The 24,892-nt window shown below is 37.1% G+C and overlaps 1 protein-coding gene across 1 annotated transcript in view; it reads left to right on the top strand.

Annotated features, from left to right (window-relative positions):
* The window catches only part of ANO3 (anoctamin 3), a 401,618-nt gene that overhangs the window by 302,839 nt on the left and 73,887 nt on the right, over window positions 1-24,892 (top strand). The window contains exons 9-14 of the mRNA XM_035012465.1: window positions 1,361-1,492; window positions 3,156-3,262; window positions 5,546-5,601; window positions 9,719-9,840; window positions 13,951-14,085; window positions 22,365-22,461. Coding sequence (XP_034868356.1) covers window positions 1,361-1,492; window positions 3,156-3,262; window positions 5,546-5,601; window positions 9,719-9,840; window positions 13,951-14,085; window positions 22,365-22,461 — 649 coding nt within the window. The remainder of the gene's footprint in view (window positions 1-1,360; window positions 1,493-3,155; window positions 3,263-5,545; window positions 5,602-9,718; window positions 9,841-13,950; window positions 14,086-22,364; window positions 22,462-24,892) is intronic.

Below are 24,892 nucleotides of genomic sequence, written 5' to 3' on the forward strand. Positions count from 1 at the left end.
TATTAGCTGCGGGCACATTGCTATACTGAATTTTTAAAAGTTTAAGCAGCGCTGGCCAAACAGATATTAAGACACATTGTGCTTGTCTAGGAAACTATCCTATTCTGCTACTTTGATTCTTACTATTGTGGAAGGGGCCAAAAATTGACAAAGATAGAACCTCATAAATAGTGTGTAAATATTGCAGTTTTTTTAAGTAAACACAATTATTATTAGAGTTACTCAGAATTAGGTTTTCAGAATCAATCTCTGGACTCAATATCTCTTTCTTTTGCTTGTTTTTCTTTGTACAGTAAATATGGTTCCAATCAGTATATATACATAAGAACTGAGTTGTGACTGTAATATAAAGCTGAGACCAAAGTATCATGATATAAGATTTCCTGAAACAGTATTCCTAATGTCATATATCTGGTGTCTGTACTAAACCCATTACTCAAAGTGCAGCCAGTGGATAGCAGCATGGACATCCCCTAGGAGCTGGTTAGAAATGCAGTAGGCTCACCCTGGGTCTACTTGACCCTGGGTCAAGTTTAAAATAAGACACCAGGGGCGCCAGGGTGGCTCAGTCAGTTAAGCGTCCGACTCTTGATTTCAGCTCAGGTCATGATCTCGGGGTTGTGAGATAGAGCCCAGAGTGGAGCCTGCTTGGGATTCTCTCCCTCCCTTTCCTGCTGCCCCTCCCCTCTTTTAAAAATAAATAAATAAATATTTTTAAAAAATAAAATAAGACAGCAACTTTCAAATCTCCAGCTAAGTCAATTTTTTTTTTGAGTGAGGAAATGGAGGCAAGAAGTTAAATAACATCTGTCAGTTCACACAGCCACTGTGGTGCCAAGCTGCCTTCGAACTCGGTTTTGCTTGACACCAAAACCCTTGCTGTTTCCATCACAGCTGGGGCTCGCAGTGCTGTTGAATAAGTGTGTTGTAGACATTTATTTCCTTTCAATCTACACTTGTAGAGCCACATGGCTGTCGAGCTTTCAGAGAATCAGGAAATAATCTACCGCTACATACGTGGGTATACATACATCTGTGCACTCACAACTTAGATAAGTGTGTCATGTTCCTTGAATTGTTATGTTCTTTCCTAACACCATCTTTATGTATGATGATTTTTTAACATTTTCCCCAAGATTTTTCTCATAAGGATAACCTAGTTGAACCAAAAGACTTTAAACTGCGAGATTTGGTTTGTTTTGGAATTTATTTCTTTTGTGTGGGGACAAGAGAAATGCTTGTGTGTGGGTGTGAGTGTGGGTGTGTGTATGTCTTTCTGGAACTCTTCTTTCGGAATGGTATAGAAGAGAGGCATGGCTCTGGAATGCAACCTAATCTAGTTCATGTGACTTTGTTCCAGTGTACAAAATTATTTTAGGAGAATAAAAAAATGGATGTCACAAAACCCAATGGTTCTTGACAAGTCAGCTTTTCCAAACCTGCAGGAGTCAGACTGCTATACCGGCCCCTTCAGCCGTGCACGGATTCACCAGTAAGTTCACATTTCTTTTTCTCCCACAACCTGACTTGATGCCTTTCATTATCTAGGAGTTATTGATAGAACAAAAATACCTTGGAACAGTTCCATTGTTTGCCAAATAAGTCAGAGAATGTATCATTTTATTAAAATGTTTTTTGCACTTAATTTATGAACAGTTCTCAGCAAGCATTCTTAATTCCTTATCAGCTGATTTAGAGGCATTCAGGAAATGAATAATTAATTGTAAACTCATGTGGGCTGGTAGTCTAGGACCCAGTTCTTTCAAAATAATTGTTGGTGCATCCAAGTACAAAACTAAAAAGCACAATATCAGAATGGTGGAAGCTACTAAAATGGACATGTATACAAATACCATGAAACAAAGCAGAGTAAAGTCAGCCTGTTAGGAAAGACACAAATAGAATGCACATTTTTACAAGAGAGGGAGAAGCTACAGCCAGAGGAAAGGATCTAGGAAGACTTTTTGAAGGAGATAGTCCTCTCCAGCAAGTAAAAGTGTGAAGGGAGGTGGAGAGAGGTGGGGCAGGGGGGGCTAGATATCAGAGACAGAGCAAAATCCTGAGAAAAAAGAAATGTGAGATTTTAAGGTGTGATAAATTGTACAATTTGACTATGAGATGCAAAAACCCAGGCCTATAGGAAATCAGACTGAAGGAGAGGCTGAAATGCAAAAATAGAGAACCTGGAAGGAAAATAAGGAATTTAATGATGTATGTATGCTGACACATTAATAGTAGGAGTGCTCTGAGAATCAGAGCTGTGCTTGAAAAGTCAGGTGGGAAATTGGGCAGCCGGTTAAGAGGACATTCCTCTTGTAATCTAGGCAATGAGACCCGGAACAATAGGGTAGCTCAAAGCCAGAGAGAGCAGTTCAGTTAGAAAAGTTGACTGGTTCAGCAACTGTTTGAATATGGATGGTAAAAAGAAAACAAGAATCATAGAAGACCTAAAACTTCAGTACTAACTGCCTGGAAAAAAAATGGCCGATTATTACTCACAGAGATAAAGCAACTGGAAACAGGAACTGTCAGAAGTTGAGTAAGGTCCAGGATGCTTCCATTTTTTTTAGGCTCCCACCATATTACAAAATAAATGCTGAAATAGACCTCCTTTCCTGTCAGGATCACCCTTTTGCTCTTTACTCATTGGCGCTCATTAAGGTTTCTCTTTGCGACTCTCACTACTTGGGGACGGTACAGGGCATGAAGGGGAAGGAACTGTTGCTTATTATTGAGGTTTGGAAAGCAAGACAAGTTAGCTTGGAAGGCGTGGTATGGGGAAATGACATCAATTTTTAATGTGTTCTATTTGGAACTACATTGCTTAAGGTAGTACAAAATTTATGGGAGACAATGGACAATTTAATGCTGCTGTCCCCGTTTCATGCTAAACAAGAAATAAGAGGACATCTAGGCTTCACTATAAACTGAAAGATTTTTAAATGAATGTTTGATAATGCTTGTATTATTTATAAATGTATTTGTCTCTGCCAATTGATTTATTTTAAGAGGATGGTTTGTCTTTTGACTTACTATCCTTCTCAAGTGTTAGTTTTAATGGAAAAAACAGATGGATGACTACCTAGAAACTTGTAACTGTTGCTGGACTCTCTGCTCTGCTTTGAATATTAAAACAAATCCCCTTATCTTAACAGCTTCATAATAAACAACAAGGACACATTCTTCAGCAATGCTACTCGAAGCAGGATAGTCTATCACATGCTACAGCACACGAAATATGAAAATGGAATATCAAAAGTGGGTAAGAACACTAATTAAAAATATAAAGAAGGGAGAATTTGCTGTTACTAATTATATCCGGAAATACTTATTTTCACATCTGAAGCTTTGCCTTCATGCATGAAACATGAGGATATAATGCATTGAACACAAATTCTAAGCATCCTATTTTTCAGCTTTCCAATAAAACAAAACTAAATAAAACAACAGCAACAACAAAAACTTTTTCAAGGGCATTTAACCATATGTATCAAAACGAGAACACTTCGGAATAGAAATTTTATTTTTTGGAATGTATCTCAAAGAAATAATCAGATTTAGAATAACAATATATGTAGAAGTTTGTTCATAGTGGCTTTGTTTATAAACAAAGATTAGAATAGAATGAAATTGGAAATATTCTAACCGTCCATCACTAGGAACTAACAATAAGTTAGGCTATGCTCCATAAATGCATCCACTTAAAATTATTTGTTATTTGTTCACTCTTAAATTTATTGAACATCTGTTGTATGCTATATATATCACAAAAAAGTATACGACGCAGACCCCTTACTTGTAGAAATTGGAAATTAGTGATTAGTTCTCCATTTATTGACTTTGAAAGGTAGCCACAATGCATAATCAAGTGAAAAAAAAGACCAGATTAAAAACTATAAGTCTAATGTAATTCCATTTCCTAAACACACATTTGTAAAAAGAAAAAAATCTGGAAGAATATATATGAAACTCTCTAGAAATTGCCTCCAGAAGGTGAAATAACAGCTAATTTTTACTTTCTAGATTTCTGTGTTGTTTAAATGTATTGCAGTATGCTACTATATGTATATTGAAAAAGAAAATTGAGAAAATTTCACCTAGAAAAATTAAATAAAATTGCAAAGTTTACATAGTGCAGAGCAGAAAACAGGTAATAAACGAGCTGGTCTTTTAATTATTAGGGTGAAAAATACAAGACAGTAAAGAAATCAAATGTTAGTTATGTCCTAAAACCTTTACAAATAAAAAGTTGATAGCCACTGGAAACTTGTACTAATTTCTACTGAATTGTATTAAAAAATAGTGCCACAGAAGTAAAATGAACTATGTTTCAAGTCAGCCATTTATTAAAGAGGAAAGTTCAGACTTTGGTTCTCCTCTGATTAATAATTCATTTGTTACTGAGTAGTCAAAATAGTTAATTTGGACACTAAATCCTTACAAAAAATTTTGACACTTAGTTTTCTAAATAAGAAATAAAAATAGAGAAGTCCAGAATATAAAATAAAAATGTGTCTAAGTGATAGTGTTATGTATTTACATAGTCTTTAAAAATAAAAATATGACATTTCAAGTGATTGTAAAGATATCATGCCCTTTGTAGAACATACAATAAACACAAAGGTATAAAAATAAAATTTAAAAATCCCCAAACTCAGTTGTCACTCTCACAAATTAATACTGAATGTATATATAGTAAACTTGTATGATTCTAATAATGATGTGTTGAATATGATGTATATATACATGATTTTTAGAATCATGCAGTGTTTACAATTTTGTCCTTTTTAAAAAGTGTGAGTATTTTCTCAAGCCCTTTGGTATGTCTGTAAACATTGTAAATAGCTGTACAAAATTCTATTATAAGCATTCATCAAATTGCAGTTATTTACCAAGTACCTAGTATAATTGATTGCACCATAATAATTAAATGATTTCCTGATTTTAGGTATACAATTATTTCTTATTCTTTACGAATATAAATAATACTGTAACAAAAATTATTCTCCAAAAGTTTCCCAATATCTAATCTTACCATGACAATATGAGAATGTCCATTTTGCTACACTCAGGCTGAGATGGAGATTTTAAGAAGGGTCACATATTGCTATTTATGTCTCCTTGGCTCAGTATTACTTAAAGGCTTCTCAAAACCAATATCCTTTAGAGACATTTTGTGGGTGGAGAATTCCTCTGTTTTCTTGACCAAATGTTGTTGTTTTGAGGCAGAAAAAAATATTTGCTTCAGGTTCATGTGATCCCAAATAAATAGGTATTAAAATGCCTCACATTTCATGATATGACAAAGTGCCATGTGTTGGCACCTTACAAATCTCCATTGATTCATGTTGTAAGGACACAAATAGACTCTTTAGTATCAGTCCTTTTCACAGCCCCTGCCTTCAGAGGTGATGTGGCTATGGGTGTCATTTGGGTTATTTTAAGTTTTTAAATTAATTTGTTCTCCCAAATTTATATATGTTGCTACAGAAGGAAGTCTTCATTTGAACGGACTCAAAAACTGTTTTTTTTTTCCTCTTTCCAGGTATCTGTAAACTTATAAACAATGGCTCATACATAGCAGCTTTTCCCCCTCATGAGGTAATTTTGAAATAAAACTTCCATTGGGGGAAAAAAAGTTTCTCATGCTCATTGCTGATCCTTCTTTTATTTTATTTATTTATTTTTTAAGTCTGGCCACCCACTCTTAGGAGGATTCAATCAGTGAGTGGCCCTGGGCCTTTCTCAGACCCCATTATGATCTCTGGCTGCATACTGTCCCCAGTGCTCTAGAACCTTTGTGCAATTTTTCCCTTGTCAGGAGTCCCAGCTCCAGAGGGAACTTAGGGACATGGTTCAACCACTCTGACCACCATCCTGTGCTCCAATGCAGAGTTCCATGCTTGACCCAGCTTGGGTTCCACACCATTCCCAAACAGGGCAAGTTCTGGTTTGTGCCTACCACTTTGTGATGCCTGAAAATCTAAGACAAACCCACACCCCATTATTTACTTGATTCTCTGCCAGGTTATTACCTGTCTACCAATTTTAAGTTAGAAACACCTGCTCCGGGGCGCCTGGGTGGCTCAGTCGTTAAGCGTCTGCCTTCGGCTCAGGTCATGATCCCAGGGTCCTGGGATCGAGTCCCGCATCGGGCTCCCTGCTTGGCAGGAAGCCTGCTTCTCCCTCTCCCACTCCCCGTGCTTGTGTTCCTGCTCTCACTCTTTCTCTCTCTCTGTCAAATAAATAAATAAAATCTTTAAAAAAAAGAAAAAGAAAAAAAGAAACACCTGTTCCAAGCTGTGGTGAGTTCTGCCTGCTGAGTCATGAATGACATTTGAATCAGTTTTGAACATCCTCTCCCAACACACACACACACACACACACACACACACACACACACTATTCTTTTTAAGGCCACTTTGCATTTTAAAATAAGTATGGGATCTTCAGAGGTTTGAGATCAGCAATCTCAGAACCCATCACTTCTGTTTATAAAGGCTGAGGACTCACAAGGTGTAACCCCTTCACGGTCTAGTAGAAATCATAAAGGATAAAATGCATCGAGCACTTCCTATTTGGCACTGAGCTGTTTTATATGGATTATCTCATTTAATCCTTAGGACAACCCTTTGAGACAGACAATAATAATAGCTCCATTTTATAGCTAGATCATTGAGGCACAGAAAAATTAAGTATCAAAGGCACAGGTTTGAGCCCATGAAGCCAGACCCCAAAGCATCTATTCATTATGATGAATATCTTACTTACTTACAATAGGAATAGAAATAATAATAATGGGTAATATGTTAGGTTATTTCATGTGACAGGCCCCCTTTTCCCATTAATCTGAAAATAATCCTGGAGGGGTAGATATTATTATTTTCTCATTATAGAGATACAGAAATAAGGCTCAGAGAAATTAAACATGATGTCAGATTTGACATAGTCGGTAAGTGGTACAGTGTTCAGAGTAGCAAACCTAAGGCCCTGGGAGAGCTTCTATAGCAAAGGAAGTTTTGGGTTGTTCTTTGGGTGAGTAATTTCATCTACATAACTAGTCTGTGTTCTAGCAGTTCATTTGACACTTTCTTGTGTGAAATTTGGAACCTATTTGGAGTAGTTTGTAAATAATAATCCTGTTTATTCTTTCCTGTTGGTTGGAGTAGGGGACTGATCATGAGGATATAGAGGGGTGATCACTGAGTGCACATGGTCCTCTGAACAGGGATGGAAACACACGGGCGAGCAGGCGTCATCACTGCAGTTTTCTCTTACAGCCAACAGGTGTCACTGTCAACCCAGAACAGTACGGTTGAGGTTCTTGAGCAGAATTAAAACAATGATCTACTAGGAATCTACCAGGAAGTGCCTATGTCTGCCCACTGAGGCTGGGAAGGAAACTCAGGTGTTTTAGAAACTTATCATTAATTACTGAAATAAAGCTGAGACTTTGGTTCACCTTCCCTTGCTTACCCAATCTCAGGGCAGTCTATCCTAACAGATCAGTCCAATTGCACAAGCAAACAAACATTTCCCAGGTGGATGTATCCATGCTTGAAATCTTGATCTTCACTTTCATCTCCTTAGCTTCTAATCTTTAGGCTTTAAAAGTCTTGGGCTCTTAAGGAAGAAAACTTGGACTGCACTGTAGGAGAGGAAACTTTTCTCTTCTTCCCTTCAGGGTTCTTTGGCTGACCTAATAAATTGACATAAAGCAGGTTATTAATAGGAGAAAAGCAAATTTAATTATACATGTACAGATCCCCACAAAGACATGAGAGGCTCTTCAGCAGCCAGGAATTGAGGTTGATATGCTATCCTGAGTTAAGAAGAAGAGGGCAGTGGTCTAGGAGGGAGATAATGCATAGGACAATGGAAGAGCAAATATTGGGTGAACCAATGCCTGCCACATCCTGCAGCTAAGTATTCTTATGTAAAAAAGTTATCCTTGGTAATTTCTCTCCTCCCTCTCATAGGCTTCCTATCTAAATTATTTTGAGCAGGAGGGCCGCCTGGGTGGCTCAGTCAGTTAATCGACTGCCTTCAGCTTGGGTCATGATCCTGGGGTCCTGGGATCAAGCCCCATGTCAGGCTCTCTGCTCAGCAGGAAGCCTGCTTCTCCCTCTCCCTCTGCCCCTCCTCCAGCTTGTGCTCTCTCTCTCTCACTCACTCTCTGTCTCTCAAAAAAATAAATTTAAAAATCTTAAAAAAAAATAAATTAGTTTGAGCAGGTAAGGGGGTAGGTAAAAAACATCTTGAGTCTATTGGCCATTAATTTTTTTCAACTTAGAAATAATCTACATGCCAAAGTAGCACATTCTTGCCCTAAACCCCATCAGCACTTTAACTGTACTTCTATCTTTACCTAATTAATTTATCCATTTCATTGGAAAGCGAGAGAGAGTGAAATCCACATATGTCTCTCATTTCAACCTTGAGGCATCTGCGGACTGTGATTCAAGCTGCCCTCTTTCTTCATAAGAACTCACACCCCTGGTTGTCTGGGATCACTCAGATGATAGTTTTCCACTTTTTTTTAGAATGAGAATTTTTTTTATTTTTATTTCTTTATTATGTTCAATTAGTCAACATATATTACATCATTAGTTTTTTGGGGTCTTTTTTATTATATGTTCAATTAGCCGACATATAATACATCATTAGTTTTTGATGTAGTGTTCAACAATTCATTAGTTGTATATAACACTGAGTGCCCATCACCACCACACTTGCCCTCCTTAATACCCATCACCCTGTTTCCACTTTTCAATGGCCACAATATATTAAACACTGTAAATTAACACTGATTTTGTACTTTATATGTGCCCAGCACTTTATAATGCAAGTGAGCCCTCACAAAACCCCTCAGTGTGGAAATCATTAATATTTATTCTTATTCTCATCATCTACATGAGGAAACTAAGGCATAACTCCACTTGTTTTAAATTTTCATTAAGCTGTTTGTAAAAGTAGAATCACACATTGGAATGAGATGGAGTTTGTCAAATCCTGTCCTAAGTTAAGGCTTACAAAATAGAGTCACCACATCTATTGCTCTCCTTTTTGATTATAAGAGCAAAGCAGTTCCTCTATCAGGCATATATATTCTATGTGTCTAATATTACAACCCATATGACAGTTTTTGAGGAGAGATATAAAGAATTTGACAATGTTTCCATTTTTGGATTATCTTATCTAAAGTAAGGTATGAGGATTCTGGAATTGAAAAACTTGACTAGCTCTTATGACTTAGACCCCTTATACTTTTTGATTGAACATTTACTTTCTTCTCTAGCTTCTATAAATAAAATAAATATTTTCTGGGACGGAGTCACTGTTTAAAGTAGAAGAATACTCTTAATTTCTGAAGTAAAGATTACAACTATTTCTCTCAGTGATGGTGAATATAGTATTTATTAAAAAACCTTAGGTCGCAAATAATAAAACCTAAATTCTAGTTTACTTTAAGTGAAAGGGACCTCATTGTTTTAAAAAATGACTTTAAGGAAGGACTTTTAAGTAATTATCAGAATATTTTCAATGAAAGAATATAAAGAGATTTACTACATCATTCCAGTGATGGGCTTAAGTTTACAATTTCTGAAGCTTCCAGTAAGTTGTTAAATTGTTCTGTAAGGGAAAAATAGTAAAAGCAATTCCTATTTAGTTCAAATTTACTAAGGGAATGTATATCAATTTATCTTATGTGTTTCAGGGAGCCTACAAAAGTAGCCAGCCCATCAAAACGCATGGACCTCAGAACAATAGACATCTATTATATGAGCGCTGGGCACGCTGGGGAATGTGGTATAAGCATCAGCCCCTGGATTTAATCAGGTAATGTGGATGGATTAATAATGGAAGATATATTATGCTGTTCTGTTGTCATTTTCCAGATTTGGAATTATTTTATTCACCCACCAAATCATCTATCTCATTCAGGAGGCAGTCAGAGAAAAAGAAGCCACTATAGGTCTTTCCAATAAAAAAGAACTTAATTTAGGGATTTGGTTATATAAGGATGGGAAAGCTGAGAAATCAGACAGGAATAGTGAGGTAACCAGAGATTAACAACAGAAGAAGATTGCTAACAGCCTTGAGGTTGCAAGGAAAATGGGATGAAGTATATTTCAGAGCCCACTACCTGGGCCATTGGGCAGGAGCTACACCATCCACGACTAGGACTGTCCGCAGAGAAGTGAAAGTGTTGGAAGTGGAGCCATGAAGAAGGAATGGCTACTTCTCCCTGAAGACCTTGGCCAAGAGAGAAGGAAAGCTCTTGGCTTTCCCCGCTCCTTACACCTTTGAGTTTTCCAGGAGCAATTTACAATAGAACTTGTGTAATCTACTTCCCTGTGAAAACAAACCAAAATGGGGAAAGGCAGAAAATGGATCTGAGAGCAAAGAGAAAAATGACCAACATAGCATCTACGCATATGTCTTTCAACCAAGAATTTAGTGAGTATTCCATTCCAGGAAGCACATTTATAGTGAGTAACTTCTCTCAATTTCAGTTAGTCTCCAGATACTGTTTTATTCATTATTTATTTCATTTTGATGGAGGATAATTTGTTCTTTTAAAAATATCAGGCGGGGCGCCTGGGTGGCTCAGTCATTAAGCGTCTGCCTTCGGCTCAGGTCCTGATCCCAGGGTCCTGGGATTGAGCCCCGCATCGGGCTCCCTGCTCAGTGGGAGGCCTGCTTCTCCCTCTCCCACTCCCCCTGCTTGTGTTCCCTCTCTCACTGTGTCTCTCTCTGTCAAATAAATAAATAAAATCTTAAAAAAAATAAAAATATCAGGAAATATGTATTAAAAAGGACTTAATCAAGTTTGTAGCTAACTGTAAATATTCTTAGAAGGATTTAAAAAGAGCATTCATAAGTTTATATATATTGATAATTTGAACTGTTTATGAAGTACAATTATCAAGAATAACTCATAACTGTCAGTGTTGTCCTAGCAGGAAACTGATAGAACTGATAGAATAGAAGGGGTATCTAAAGAAAATCTAATAAGAGAACTATATACAGAACTGTGAATAGTGTCAAGGGAACAAATGGATGATGATGATGAAGCTTCCAGGACTAGCAAAAGCTGGATGCTCTCATCAGACCTTAGCCTGGAGGAACAAGGGGAGAGAACAGTTGGTAGAACCTGTCAAAAACAGAAGTGGAGGATGCCTGACAGAAGCTACAGTCTTAGAAGGAAAGCAGCTACGGGCAAATCATGTCCCAAGAAGGAGAAGGTAGAAGCATAATTAATACACCGATATCTCTTTGATCCCACTCTGTGATACCTTCAATTGTACCTTCAGTTAGCCAAAGAGCCCTTCCGGAAGCCCAAAGAAGGAAGGAGCATAAGTGATACAGTCCATGAAGGTGAGCCTCCTGGGCATATCCAAAATCAAGATGCTTTGATTCTTATTCTGTCATTCACAACAAATTATCAGATCTTTATTTATGCAGGTGTTTTTGTTTTGGTGCTTTTTTGTTGTTTTGTTTTTTTAAGAGAGAGAGTGTGAACAGTAGGGAGGGGCAGAGGGAGAGAGAGAATCTTAGGCAGGCTCCATGCTCAGCACGGAGCCCAAAGTGGGGCTCCATCCCCGAGCTGAACTCAAGAGTTGGACACGTGACTAACTGAACCACCCAGGTGCCCCATTGATTTTTTTTAATTATTTAGAGAGAGAGAGAGGAAAGAATTGTTATTTTAGGGATATGTGAACACAATGAGATATGCTAGCTCACAGAACCATATTTATTATTAGGAACCAAAATGAAGTTGGTGTTTTCAAGCAAGCATTTCAGCGTCAATAATTCTCTTATCTATTGGACACATTGCTATTGCTGCTTCAGGTAATTTCAGCAAGCAACCTTTATTTTTAATAACTAAGGTTATTTGGATACTGTTACCAATTATTTGGCTATTGACATAGAAGGGAAATTTTGCTTATGAAAGTACTTTGTGTTCAAGTGGCTGAGAAGAGAGGGAGGAGATGAAGGGCCTACCCAAGATGAAGGTCATAAAAGAGTATAGATGGCACTTCAGCATGTTCCTGTCTCTAGGAACCTGCTTGTTACCAAAATATAAAACAGATAAAAAGAGAATGGCTATGAGTGAAGTACAGTGAGGAGTGACACGGAGAGCAACCTAGCAATTCCTCCCTGCCTCGGCATGGTTTTTGAGATTCCTCTAGAGATCCTAGAATATTATGAATAACCAGTGCTCTAGGTCAAGGGGGTTTCCATCAGCTTTCTTGGCCTGGAACTAGCTTCTCCCTCTCCTGAATCAGATCTAAAATCTGCTGTAACTTAGGTGATTAAACTACTGTCAAATAATATTGTTGTTCCTCTTAACCTTCAACAGTATGTAATTGAAAATCTCAGTATAATGCTGCCTGTTTAAGGGGGGGTTGTCTGTGCAGTCCTCTGTAGTCATTATTATAAAGACATTCCATTATGTTAGTAATATATGCGAAAACCTACTCTACTCCACAGAGGAACACTTACTTAAAGGAACAGATGGCTTTATTGCAATACCTGTTGATACGATAAGCTTTTGTCTCAACTAGAACATACCGTTGTAGGAGAAGTGAATGATCTACTGATCTGTGTCTCCTAGGAGAAATCAATGAAAAAAACAAAAACTTAGATAAATGGAGGATGACTCCATTTCTATACCTGGTATTAGAATATGCAAAATTTTAACCGGCACAATACAGAGAGTGACGTAGAAAAAGAATGATTTTCAGAAAGAAAAAAAATACCAAGAGAATTGTCTTGTCAAGGAAAAAAATACCAAGAAAATTTCCTTCCCAGAAAGAATCACTTCCCAGCGCAATATTCCTAAATGAACTGTGAAACACCAATTTTTAGAGCTATCCCTGGAACAAAACTGTGTTAAGTAACCGTTTTTAGAAGATGGAGACCAAACAGTCATAGAGAATTCAAGAAATTATTATTTCTTACCAGAGCTTTATAAACTGTGTGGCAGTTGATATTGTCAGTAGACTTGGTGAAGAAAGAGCAATAAGATAGTCATTAGAACTGTCTTATTCATCTGCCATTTCCATATAAACTATGTTCATCGGCTCAAGGGAAATAAAATATATTCATTTCCTTAGCTTCATTCAGTACTCCTTGTGGTGGGTGCTAGTGAAGAAGACACAGGTCCGCTTTCAGGCACTTGAAGTCTTATGGAGTGGGAGAGGAATGGAAGAGTGACAGGTGAATTGTCATAAAGTGTTATAAATTTAGGACACTGAAATGTGGGTGAGGGTAGTATGGGAACAAGATCAGGAGCATCTAAGCCAGGGTTGCAGTGGAAGTCAGGAAGGGCTTCCTGTAAGAAGTGATATAAAGTGAAGGATGTGTACAAGCCAGACAAGGGAGGAAGATGAAATGTAATATTCCAAAGTAAGGGAACAGCATTGGCCAAGGAAAGAACTGTGTGCTCCAGGAGCCGCAGAGTTAACTTTGTTGAGGAAGGTGTGACATGACTGTGTCTAGCCTAAGGGAGTCTGGCCAAGGGTGCAGATGGAGACTCAAATCAAATCTACTCTCAACATCTACCTACAGGGAAGACTTTTTTCTAATTTACACAAAAGCAATATGATTTAGCACAGCTCTGTGTGTGGAAAACAAAAAGACATTTTGCTAGGAGGATGGAGAAAGTCAATAACTGGCTTTTAAAAGTTTTATGAACCTTGTTAAGAAGTTTGACACAGAAAGAATACATTTTATAAAATTACCCCTGTAATGACAATGTTTAAAGATAAACAGCATCACCATTATTGGATTCATTAACAAGTGGGAATATTAAGATACCCCAGATGGAACTTACTGAGGAACTGAGCTGGTATGTCCATCTGAAATTTTGACTAGGTGTGACATCAACATTTGCCATGGTACTTATGTTGCTTTAAACTAAGGGTTTGCTTTCTCATGCAGACTCTACTTCGGTGAGAAGATTGGGCTATACTTTGCTTGGCTGGGATGGTATACTGGAATGCTGATTCCTGCAGCACTTGTTGGCTTGTGTGTGTTCTTCTATGGAATATTTACAATGAATGGAAGTCAAGTAAGGTGAGCTATTAACAGCCTTATTAAAATGTGTTGGCCTTTATTCTGATTGGCAAAAGCTTTATGATAATGCTGACTGTGAAAAACAACTCATGGTTCTACAATTTATTTGCTGGGATTTCTGAGGGGAAGAGAAAAGCACTATTTTTAAAAGGCCATTTCCATATTTTTATATGCAAATTCTCTTGGATAAGTTCTAAGACTGTTTCTCTGTATGCAAAATTTCTCTTTCTAGTATATCCCACTTAATAATTCAACAATGCAATGGTAGTTTTATATAATTTACATTTCCATAGTATTTGGTAGTCCAGAATGCCTTCTCACTAAGGTAGTTCAAATAATCTAAATTACTACAATTCTTTAAACACTTACAATATACAAAGAGCTTCCCGATAATGTTCTTTTTTTTTTCATTTGATAGGAACTTCACTACCATCCTTTTTCCAGATGAGAGAAACTTACGTATTTAGAGATGTCTGAACAAAAATATTTGTAGAACATAAATCCTGCTCTGAGCAGTCTTCCCTCCTGAGAGCATAAAATCACTTTCTATTTTCTTCTTATTCTCTATAAGAACAAATATTTGTAAGTTTTTTAGTATCAACTTAAGGTATCAAGATGGTAGTGAAATAAGGTTTGACAAAAATCAAGCATTTATGAGAATGGAGATTCTACTGTTCAAGTTGAAATCACTCAAGATTTGGGTGGAGGAACAATACATTATTATTCAGCAGAGACAAGACTCACCCAGACATTGAAGAATCCTCATAATAAATGTTTTATTTAATATATACAAGGATTTCATCAAGTTCAGGCTTGTATGATATAATTCAAAATATGAAAAGCACTTCCCTCCTTTAAAGCTCAGCACTTTGTTCTCCTTTGGTCCATCTTTTAACCATGACCTTACTACTGGGTAGTAATCATAACAGTTAATGGGATCATAAAAATAATTTCCTTGTATGGATAACAATTTGCCTAAAAACAATATACTTCCATTGTCCTAGAGTTAAATCCAGTTCCATAGCCAACTTCCGTGATTTGGTATCTTAATGTCCCCTTGCTCTCCATGAATGCTAAATGATAATTAGTTTGAAAACAAAGAAACACCTACTGTTCAAACACATTTCATCTAGTCAGAGGTTTATTTCAGAATTTTGCAAACTCACTACCACTCTGGAAGGCAGCATCTTCCTGAACAAACTTGTGCCCAGTGGAAACATCCATCCCTATTTGGGCATTTTTCTGTATGCTGTTAAATCAGTAACCTCTGAAGCTAAGAAAACAGGTTATGATTTGAAGTTATAGTGTCTTGGAAAGAAAAGCACTTTTTCCTACTTTTTTATTCTCTCTTTCTATGAGTTTGGCTTTCTTAAAGATTTACTTTAAAGTGATACCATAAAATAATTTTTCTTCCTCTGGCTTATCTCACTTAGTATAATACCCTCAAGATCCATCCATGTTGTCACAAATGGCAGGATTTCCTTCTTTCTCATGACTGAATATTACATTATACACACACACACACACACACACAACACACCACGTCTTCTTTATACATTCATCAATGGGCACTTAAGTTATTTACATATCTTGGCTATTGTAAGTAATGCTACAATGAACATAGGAATGCAGATACCTTTTCAAGATCCTGTTTTCATTTTCTTTGGATATACACTTAGAACTGGGGTTGCAGGATCATATGGTAGTTCTATTTTTAATATTTTGAGGAACCTCCATATTATTTTGCATAGTGGCTGCACCAATTTAGATTCCCATCAGCAGTGCTTTGATTATAGGCATCCTAACAGGTGTGAGGTGATATCTCACCATGGCTTTGATTTGCATTACTCTGATGATTAATGATGTTGATCACCTTTTCATTACCTGTTGACTTGTAGATCTTCTTTGAAAAAATGTCTATTCAGTTTCTCTGCCCGTTTTTTAAATCAGATTGCTTGTTTTTCTGCTATTGAATTGTATGAGTTCTTTATATATTTTTGGATATTAACCCCTTATCAGATATATGTTTTGTAAATATTTTTTCCCATTCTGTAGGTTGTCTTTTTGTTTTGTTGGTAGTTTTATTTGCTAATGCAGAAGTTTTTAGTTTGATGCGTCCATCCCGCTTGTTTATTTTTGCTTTGGTTGCCTTTGCTTTTGGTGCCAAATACTAAAAATCACTGGGAAGGCCAGTTTCAAAGAGTTTACCCCCTATGTTTTCTTCCGGGAGTTTTATGGTTTCAGGTCTTAAATCTAAGTCTTTAATCCATTCTGAGTTAATTTTTACATATAGTATAAGATAGGGGTTTAGTTTTGTTCTTCTGCATGTGGATATCCAATTTTCCCAATACCATTTATTGAAAAGACTATCCTTTTTCCATGGTATATTTTGCCCACTTTGTCAAAAATTGACCACATATACCTGGGTTTGTTTCTAGGTTCTGTATTGTGTTCCATTGATCTATGGGCCTATTTTTATGCCAATACCATACTGTTTTGATTACTATTGCTTTATAATATTATTTGAAACCAGGTGTCATGCCTTCCATTTTGTTCTTCTTTCTCAAGATTGCTTTGGCTATTTAGGGTTTGTTGTGTTCCATAAAAATTTTAGGATTGCTTTTTCTATTTCTCTGAAAATACCATCGAAATTTTGATAGAGATTGCACTGAATCTGTAGATATCTTTTGGTAGTATAGACATTTCAACAGTATTAATTCTTCCAATCCATGAGCACAAAATATCTTCCCATTTATTTGTGTCTTTTTCAATTTCTTTCATCAATGTCTTAGTTTTCAATGTTTAGATCTTTTACCTCATCAGTTGAATTTAGCCCTAATTATTTTATTCTTTTTAGGGCAATTGTAAATGGAATTGTTTTCTTTTTCTCTTTTTGGTAGTTTATTGTTAGTGTATAGAAATGTAACTGATATTTGTATATTGATTTTGTATTCTGCAGCTTTACTGAATTCATGTATTAGTTCTAACAGTGTTTTTGGTAGAGTCTTCAGGGTTTTAGAAAACCACTCTTTTATTTTTTTTTTAATTTTTATTCATTTATTTATTTATTTTATTTAAATTCAATTAGCTAACATATAGTACATCAGTTTCAGATGCAGAGTTCCGTAATTCATCAGTCACATATCACAGCGCTCATCACATCACGTGCCCTACTTAATGCCCCTCACGCAATTACCCCATTCCCCCCCCACACCTCCCCTCCAGCAACCCTCAATTTCTTTCCCATACTTAAGAGTCTCTCATGGTTTGTCTCTCTCTTTCTCTCTGATTTCTTCCATAGGGGAAGGGAGGGAAAACGGAATGGGAAGAAACCTGGGAAAACCACTGTTTTAAAATGAATTGATAGAGACATAAAATGATTCGTACATGGGTAGCTACTGTTGAAGTTTGTTCTATGGAGAACATATTCACAAAGTTTTACTATGTGGTATAGACTCCTTCCTCTACCCCTACAAAGCTGAAAATGAACAAAAGGCAATGAAAGGAATAGATTTGCCATTCCTATTGATTTATGTACCGAGAAAGTAATTAGACTCTTTGCATTTGAGTACCTTTAGTACAAGGAGTGTTTTAAAAGGCATTAGCAAACTCTTTTCTTCAGTGCTTTATGGTATTATATCACTGCTACTCTGTCACACTATAATTAACATCTTGTCAGACTTTCTATTCTAAACCAAGATAAGCATCACTGAATATCTTGACTTTCAAAATTTCAAAAAGTTTCTATTCAAGGTGTCAGACATAGTTAAGTCATGGTTAAGTTGGAGGTGTTATCATGGCAGGTCATGGGAGGACACAGGGCTTTTATTTAGTGTTGCTTTGTTTTAGTACTATTTTATTAAGTTCTTTTTTTATTACAAGGTAACAGAATGTTAAAAATCTGAAGATTAGGTTGTGTTTATTATGTTTCTATCAACTATGTTCATGAAAACTAAGGTCATATTTATTAATTGCCTTGTAGTTAATTGTAAAATTATCTAGCAATCAAGTTGTAGATTATTACTGTGTGTACATGTACATATGTATATTTACATGTGTTCATTGGTCTTACCTAACCAAATGTGGTCAGATGTTTGCCTGGCAGAGTACATATCATAGGAATATGAAAATGAACAAGAAGGCAGATAAAATGGTTTTCCAGGTCTAGGGCAAAGAGGAGAAGCCCCAACTTTCTGGTCCATCCTTTACTCTTTGCCATTAGAACTCACTGAGAAATTTAAGTGATCCTTAGCATCAGACCAGGTTTTCAAAAGCTGTTAAGTCATAAAGGACCTCTTTAACCCTCTCCTAACAACATCCTTAGCAATAGTCTATCTAGGGCCTATGATGTTCCAGGCACAGTATCAATATCCCTTATGTAATATCCCAGTTAGTTATTATCTCCATCAGAGAGGTAAGTGACTTGGTCAGAGAAATGTATGTAGTAAGTGGTCAGCTAAGTTTTAAACCTTTATTGGATTTTTTAAAATTGTGGAAAGAACACTTGACATTAGATTTACCCTCTTCACAAATTTTTAAATGCACACTATAGTATTGTTAACTCTAGGCACAATGTCACACAACAGATCTCTAGAGTTTATTCATATTGTATAACTGGAACTTTATCCCTGTTGAACAGCAACTCCCGATTTCCCCCTCCCTTACCCTCTGGCAACATGATTCTGTTCTGTTTCTATGAGTTTAACTGTTTTAAATACTGAATATATGTGAAATCATGCATCATTTGTCCTGTGCCTGGCTTATTTCACTTAGCATAGTGTCCTCCAGGTTCATTCATGTTGCTGCGTATGTTAGGGTTTCCTTCTTTTTTAAGGATGAATAATATTCTATTGTGTGTTTATATGACATTTTCTTTATTCATTTTTTGATGGGCACCAGGGCCATTTTGATATCTTGGCTATTGTGAATAATGTTGCAATGAACACGGGAGTGCAGATATCTCTTCTAGATCCTAGTTTCAGTCCTTTTAGATACATACCCAGAAGTGGGATTGCTGGATTTTATGGTAGTTCTATTTTTGATTTTTTGAGGGACCTCCATATTGTTTTCCATAGTGGCTGCACCATTTTATAGTCACACCAACAGTGTGCAAATGTCCCCAAATCTCCACATCTTTGCCAACACATGTTGTTTGTTTTGTTTTGCTTTGCTTCATAATAGCAATCCTAACAGATATAGAGTAGTATCTTGTGATTTGATTTACTTTTCCCCGATGATTATATCTGATTCTAAAATCATGTTTTACTCATGCTTTCATACTGCCTTCCCTTAAACCCACTTTCACATTTTCACATTTCCTCAAAATGGACATCACCAAGCATCTTCTTCTGTACTTTGTCATGTTAACAGGATCACAGGAAACATAAAGACCTGGGAGCTGGTCCAGACAGCCACCCCCAAAAAAGACAAATCGCTCCCTCTCCCATTATCTTATGTTGGTGGTAATTATTATTTCCTTTGAATCAGCCCTTGATGTGTATATCTAACAATAGACATAAAATGAAAGAAAGCCACAATTCAAGTGGCGGTTTCTATTATCAGGCTGTGCAAACGAAATGAAGAAACATTCATGCTGGACACTCTCCCTCCCTCTAGTGGTTAACTTAAGTCAAAGAAATTTGTGATAGTATTCACTTCCTTAATTCAGGCTAAAAAATATGTTGTCACAAGTTGTTTATTTTTTGTGTTACATATCAAGTTGAACTTTGAACAACTTATAGAAAATGAGTTTAATAATTCCGGAATTAAAAAATAGGACTCAGTCTGATGGATTGGGATTCTAGACATGGTGCTTTGATAGATTTGTGCTTTTGTTTGACCATGTGGGAGGTGGGAAAAATGATGTGGTATAAACTGACTCTAGTACTTTTTAGTATGAGATTTCAGTGCAGGACACACTGTGTCATTCTTGAAACAGAGTGAATTATGAAATTTTAATCAAAATTTCCTTCAAGGTCTGTGTTAATTCTTATTCCTACAAATTAATGGTATAACTAAGAGGAGGTATAATCTTGTTTTTCTTTTGGTCTTTTAATATGAATGTTTTACTTGCTTTTCTTCTACTTCATATAGATGTCCTGATTACTAGCAAGATGATGTATGTGAGAGTAGGAGAATTATAGTATTTATTAGACCTTTAAGATTATCATCACCATTAATAAACTAGTTTTATAGAAAAGTTCCTTTTATTTTTTTTATTTGCCAGAGGTTTTTTTTATTCAAGTACAGTTAACATACAGTGTAATGTTAGTGTCATGTATACAATATAATGATTCACCAGTTCTATACATTACTCAGAGCTTTTCATGATAAGTGTACTCTTAATTCCCTTCACTGGAAAGTTGCTTTTAATATGAAATACAGCTTTCTCTTTTAGATATGTTATAGTTAATGGGGAACTGGACCTAGAATCACAAAAACCTAAACCTGGTTCCCGGAAGTACCTCTTGTTAGCAGTATGACGTGAGCAAATTACTTAAATTAAACATCAGTTTCCTCTGAGTTGTGGAGATAATTACCATTGCAGGAGATTGCAGTGAGGACCAGACTTAATGGACATGAACCCACCTTTGCCCACCTTAAAGTGCGGTATTACTATATGATGTTATTACTTACTATGTATTCCTACTTTGGAGTGAGAGTTGATATACATATACATTGTCTTTTTGCTTCATTTGAGTATATCTATCTTTAAAAACAGTAAATCGTGCTGTAAACACTGCCGATTAAACTTGTATTATTATTTATTAAACAGCTGCATTTCCAGATGTATTTTCAAAAGCCTTTAAACTACTTTCAACATTTCCTAAGCAGATTTAGTGAAAAACAATTTATTTAGAGGCTACTAAGTGGGAAAGGGACACTATGACAGGTAAAAGCACAAGACATTTTAAAAATAGGTTGCTGTTGGGCGCCTGGGTGGCTCAGTTGGTTAAGCAACTGCCTTCGGCTCAGGTCATGATCCTGGAGTCCCGGGATCGAGTCCCCCATCGGGCTCCCTGCTCCGCAGGGAGTCTGCTTCTCCCTCTGACCCACTTCCCTCTCGTGCTCTCTATCTCTCATTCTCTCTCTCTCAAATAAATAAATAAAATCTTAAAAAAAAAGAAATAAATAAAATAAAAATAAAAATAGGTTGCTGTGAACTCTCAGTCTGGGAAGCTTTTGAGACATTGTTATTGGTATCCGACTCGCGTCACAAGGTCATCTATAATGGGTGCTGAGACCTTTAAAGGTAGTCGGTATAAAACTGAAGAGACAAATATTAGAAAGTTTAATTCTAATAGAGAATATAATACATATATATACATACAATACATATTCAGTAAATAACAACTGTCATGTCTGTGTGTCAAGATACCGCAAAAAAACCAACTCCCTCAAATTTCCAATGAACATAATGCACCCATTGACTGTAGTGGGAGTTATGAAGTCATCTGAACTATGGATGCTGTTCATTTTGGTGATTCGAAGGCAGTGAGATCCAGGAGAAAGATCAACAGGCTTGAGAAATCAGGATATTCCGCTTTGATTTCAGCTCAGCCACTTCCAAGCTGTGAGCTTGGTTAAAACTCCCTCGGGCATTCCTCACAAGAGGAATTACCGTTCCAGTATCCTGGCAGAGACTTCTAAAAACAAAGACGCAAACACAAATCTCTATTACACAAATATCCTAAAAAGTTATGTTGGAGCCACAGAAATCCTTCCTGACCTGTTCACCCCTCCCCCTGTGTCCATTTCTTCTTTTCCTCCTGCCTTGCTGCTTCCCGCAGGATTAGCCAGAGGGGTTAAGCACCTTCTTTTTTTTTTTTTTTTTTTTTTTTTTTAAAGATTTTATTTGACAGAGAGAGAGAGACAGCGAGAGAGGGAACACAAGCAGGGGGAGTGGGAGAGGGAGAAGCAGGCTCCCCGCAGAGCAGGGAGCCCGATGCGGGGCTCGATACCAGGACCCTGGGATCATGACCTGAGCCGAGGCAGATGCTTAACGACTGAGCCACCCAGGTGCCCCTGCTTTTTTTTATTTTTAAAAAAAGATTTTGTTTATCTATCTGACAGAGAGGGAACACAAGCAGGGGGAGTGGGAGAGGGAGAAGCAGACTCCCCGCAGAGCAGGGAGCCCGATGCGAGACTCGATCCCAGGACCCTGGGATCATGACCTGAGCCGAAGGCAGACGCTCAACGACCGAGCCACCCAGGTGCCCCTTAAGCACCTTCTTAAACGTGGAGGTTCATGCTTTCTTTCTCTTCTTTGGTTTCTCAAGCCAAGAAATTTGCAAGGCCACCGAAGTCTTCATGTGCCCTCTCTGTGACAAGAACTGTTCACTGCAGAGACTCAACGAAAGCTGTATCTACGCCAAGGTACGTGTGGACCCTCCTTCCTGAACTCTACTTTTTCGCAGAAGCAGATAGTAAAAAGTCCTCCAAAGTTAAATATTCCCAAGAGTTTCAACAATCAATATCATTGACAACTGAATAGACCATCACTCTGCAGCAGTGACAAAATGAGTGCATTTTTATTTGAATATTTTGGTCTTCCATTGTTTTTATAACTGATTACTGTCATAAGAGACATAAACTTCCACTTGAAATGACACCTAGATTCTTTTAAGGAGAAGATGATGGTTTCTATTACTCATGATTAAGTTTCTGTTTTCCCACAAACACTCATTACAATACTTTTAATTTTACAGGGAAAAGGAAACAACATACTAAAATTCACAAGTTGCTGCCTATTAGAATCACCTGAAGGGTTTTTTTAAACTTCTAAAGCCCAAGCCACACCCCTGAGCAATTAATTAAATCAGTACCTTTGGGTTTGGAACCTAGACATCAGTCTGTTTTAAAACTTCTCAAGTGGGCGCCTGGGTGGCTCAGTTGGTTAAGCGACTGCCTTCAGCTCAGGTCATGATCCCAGGGTCCTGGGTTTGAGTCCCACATCGGGCTCCCTGCTCTGCGGGAAGCCTGCTTCTCCCTCTCCCACTCCCCCTGCTTGTGTTCCCTCTCTTGCTGTGTCTCTCTCTGTCAAATAAATAAATAAAATCTTTAAATTAAAAAAAAATAAATAAAAACTTCCCAAGTGATTCCAATGTGCATACAAGTTTGAGAAACTGAATTTTACAATGATTACTATTTATCTTTAAAACAGTTTTATTGAAGCATAATTAACATAATATGCACACATTTATTTATTTTTTTAATTATTTTTTATTGTGTTATGTTAATCACCATACATTACATCATTAGTTTTAGATGTAGTGTTCCATGATTCATTGTTTGTGCATAACACCCAGTGCTCCATTCAGTACGTGCCCTCTTTAATACCCATCACCAGGCTAACCCATCCCCCCTCCCCCCTCCCCTCTAGAACCCTTAGTTTGTTTCCCAGAGTCCATAGTCTCTCATGGTTCGTCTCCTCCTCCAATTTCCCCCCCTTCATTTTTCCCTTCCTGTTATCTTCTTCTTCTTCTTCTTTTTTTTTTTTTTAACATGTACTGTATTATTTGTTTCAGAGGTACAGGTCTGTGATTCATCAGTCTTATACAATTCACAGCGCTCACCATAGCACATACCCTCCCCAGTGTCTTATGATCCAGCCACCCATCCCTTCCAACCCCCACCACTCCAGCAACCCTCAGTTTGTTTCCTGAGATTAAGAATTCCTCATATCAGTGAGATCATATGATACATGTCTTTCTCTGATTGACTTATTTCGCTCAGCATAATACCCTCCAGTTCCATCCACGTCATTGCAAATGGCAAGATTTCATTCCTTTTGATGGCTGCATAATATTCCATTATATATATATACCACATCTTCTTTATCCATTCATCTGTCAATGGACATCTTGGCTCTTTCCACAGTTTGGCTATTGTGGACATTGCTGCTATAAACATCGGGTGCACATACCCCTTCGGATCCCTACATTTGTATCTTTGGGGTAAATACCCAGTAGTGCAATTGCTGGGTCGTATGGTAGCTCTATTTTCAATTTTTTGAGGAACCTCCATACTGTTTTCCAGAGTGGCTGCACAAGCTTGCATTCCCACCAGCAGTGTAGGAGGGTTCCCCTTTCTCTGCATCCTCACCAGCATCTGTCGTTTCCTGACTTGTTAATTTTAACCATTCTGACTGGTGTGAGGTGGTATCTCATTGAGGTTTTGATTTGGATTTCCCTGATGCCGAGTGATGTTGGGCACTTTTTCATGTGTCTGTTGGCCATTTGGATGTCTTCTTTAGAATGCACACATTTAAAATGTATTAATTGATACATTTTGACATTATATATGCACCTTTGAAACCATCACTACAATCAAGATAATGAATGTGGAATCCTCATTGCCTCTTGTAATCCTAACCTCCCACCCCTCCCCAATTCCAATCCTGTGCTGAGGCAACCAACTACTTTCTTTCTTTATAGATAAGTTTGTATTTTCTAGACTCTTATGTAAATGGAATCATACAGTGTGTGGTGTTGGGTTTTTTCCTGGCTTCTTTCACTCAGCATAATTATTTTGAGATTCATCCATGTTGTAACACTTAATCAGTAGATCATTTCTCTTTATTGCTGAATAGTATTGCATTACACAGCTATACCAGAATTTGTCTATCCGCTTCTCTATTAATGGACCTGTGGGTTGTTTTGAGTTACCATTTTACATAAAGCTGCTCTGAACATTCATCTATAAGCCTGCATATAGACAGGCACTATTATTTCTCTTGGGTAAACACCTAAGAGTAAAATGACTAGATTATATGATAGGTGGATGTTTAATCTTCTAAGAGATTGCC

This window comes from Mirounga leonina, unplaced genomic scaffold (genome assembly GCF_011800145.1).
Source record: "Mirounga leonina isolate KUSES-001 unplaced genomic scaffold, KU_Mleo_1.0 Mir_166, whole genome shotgun sequence".
In the NCBI taxonomy this organism is placed as follows: domain Eukaryota; kingdom Metazoa; phylum Chordata; class Mammalia; order Carnivora; family Phocidae; genus Mirounga; species Mirounga leonina.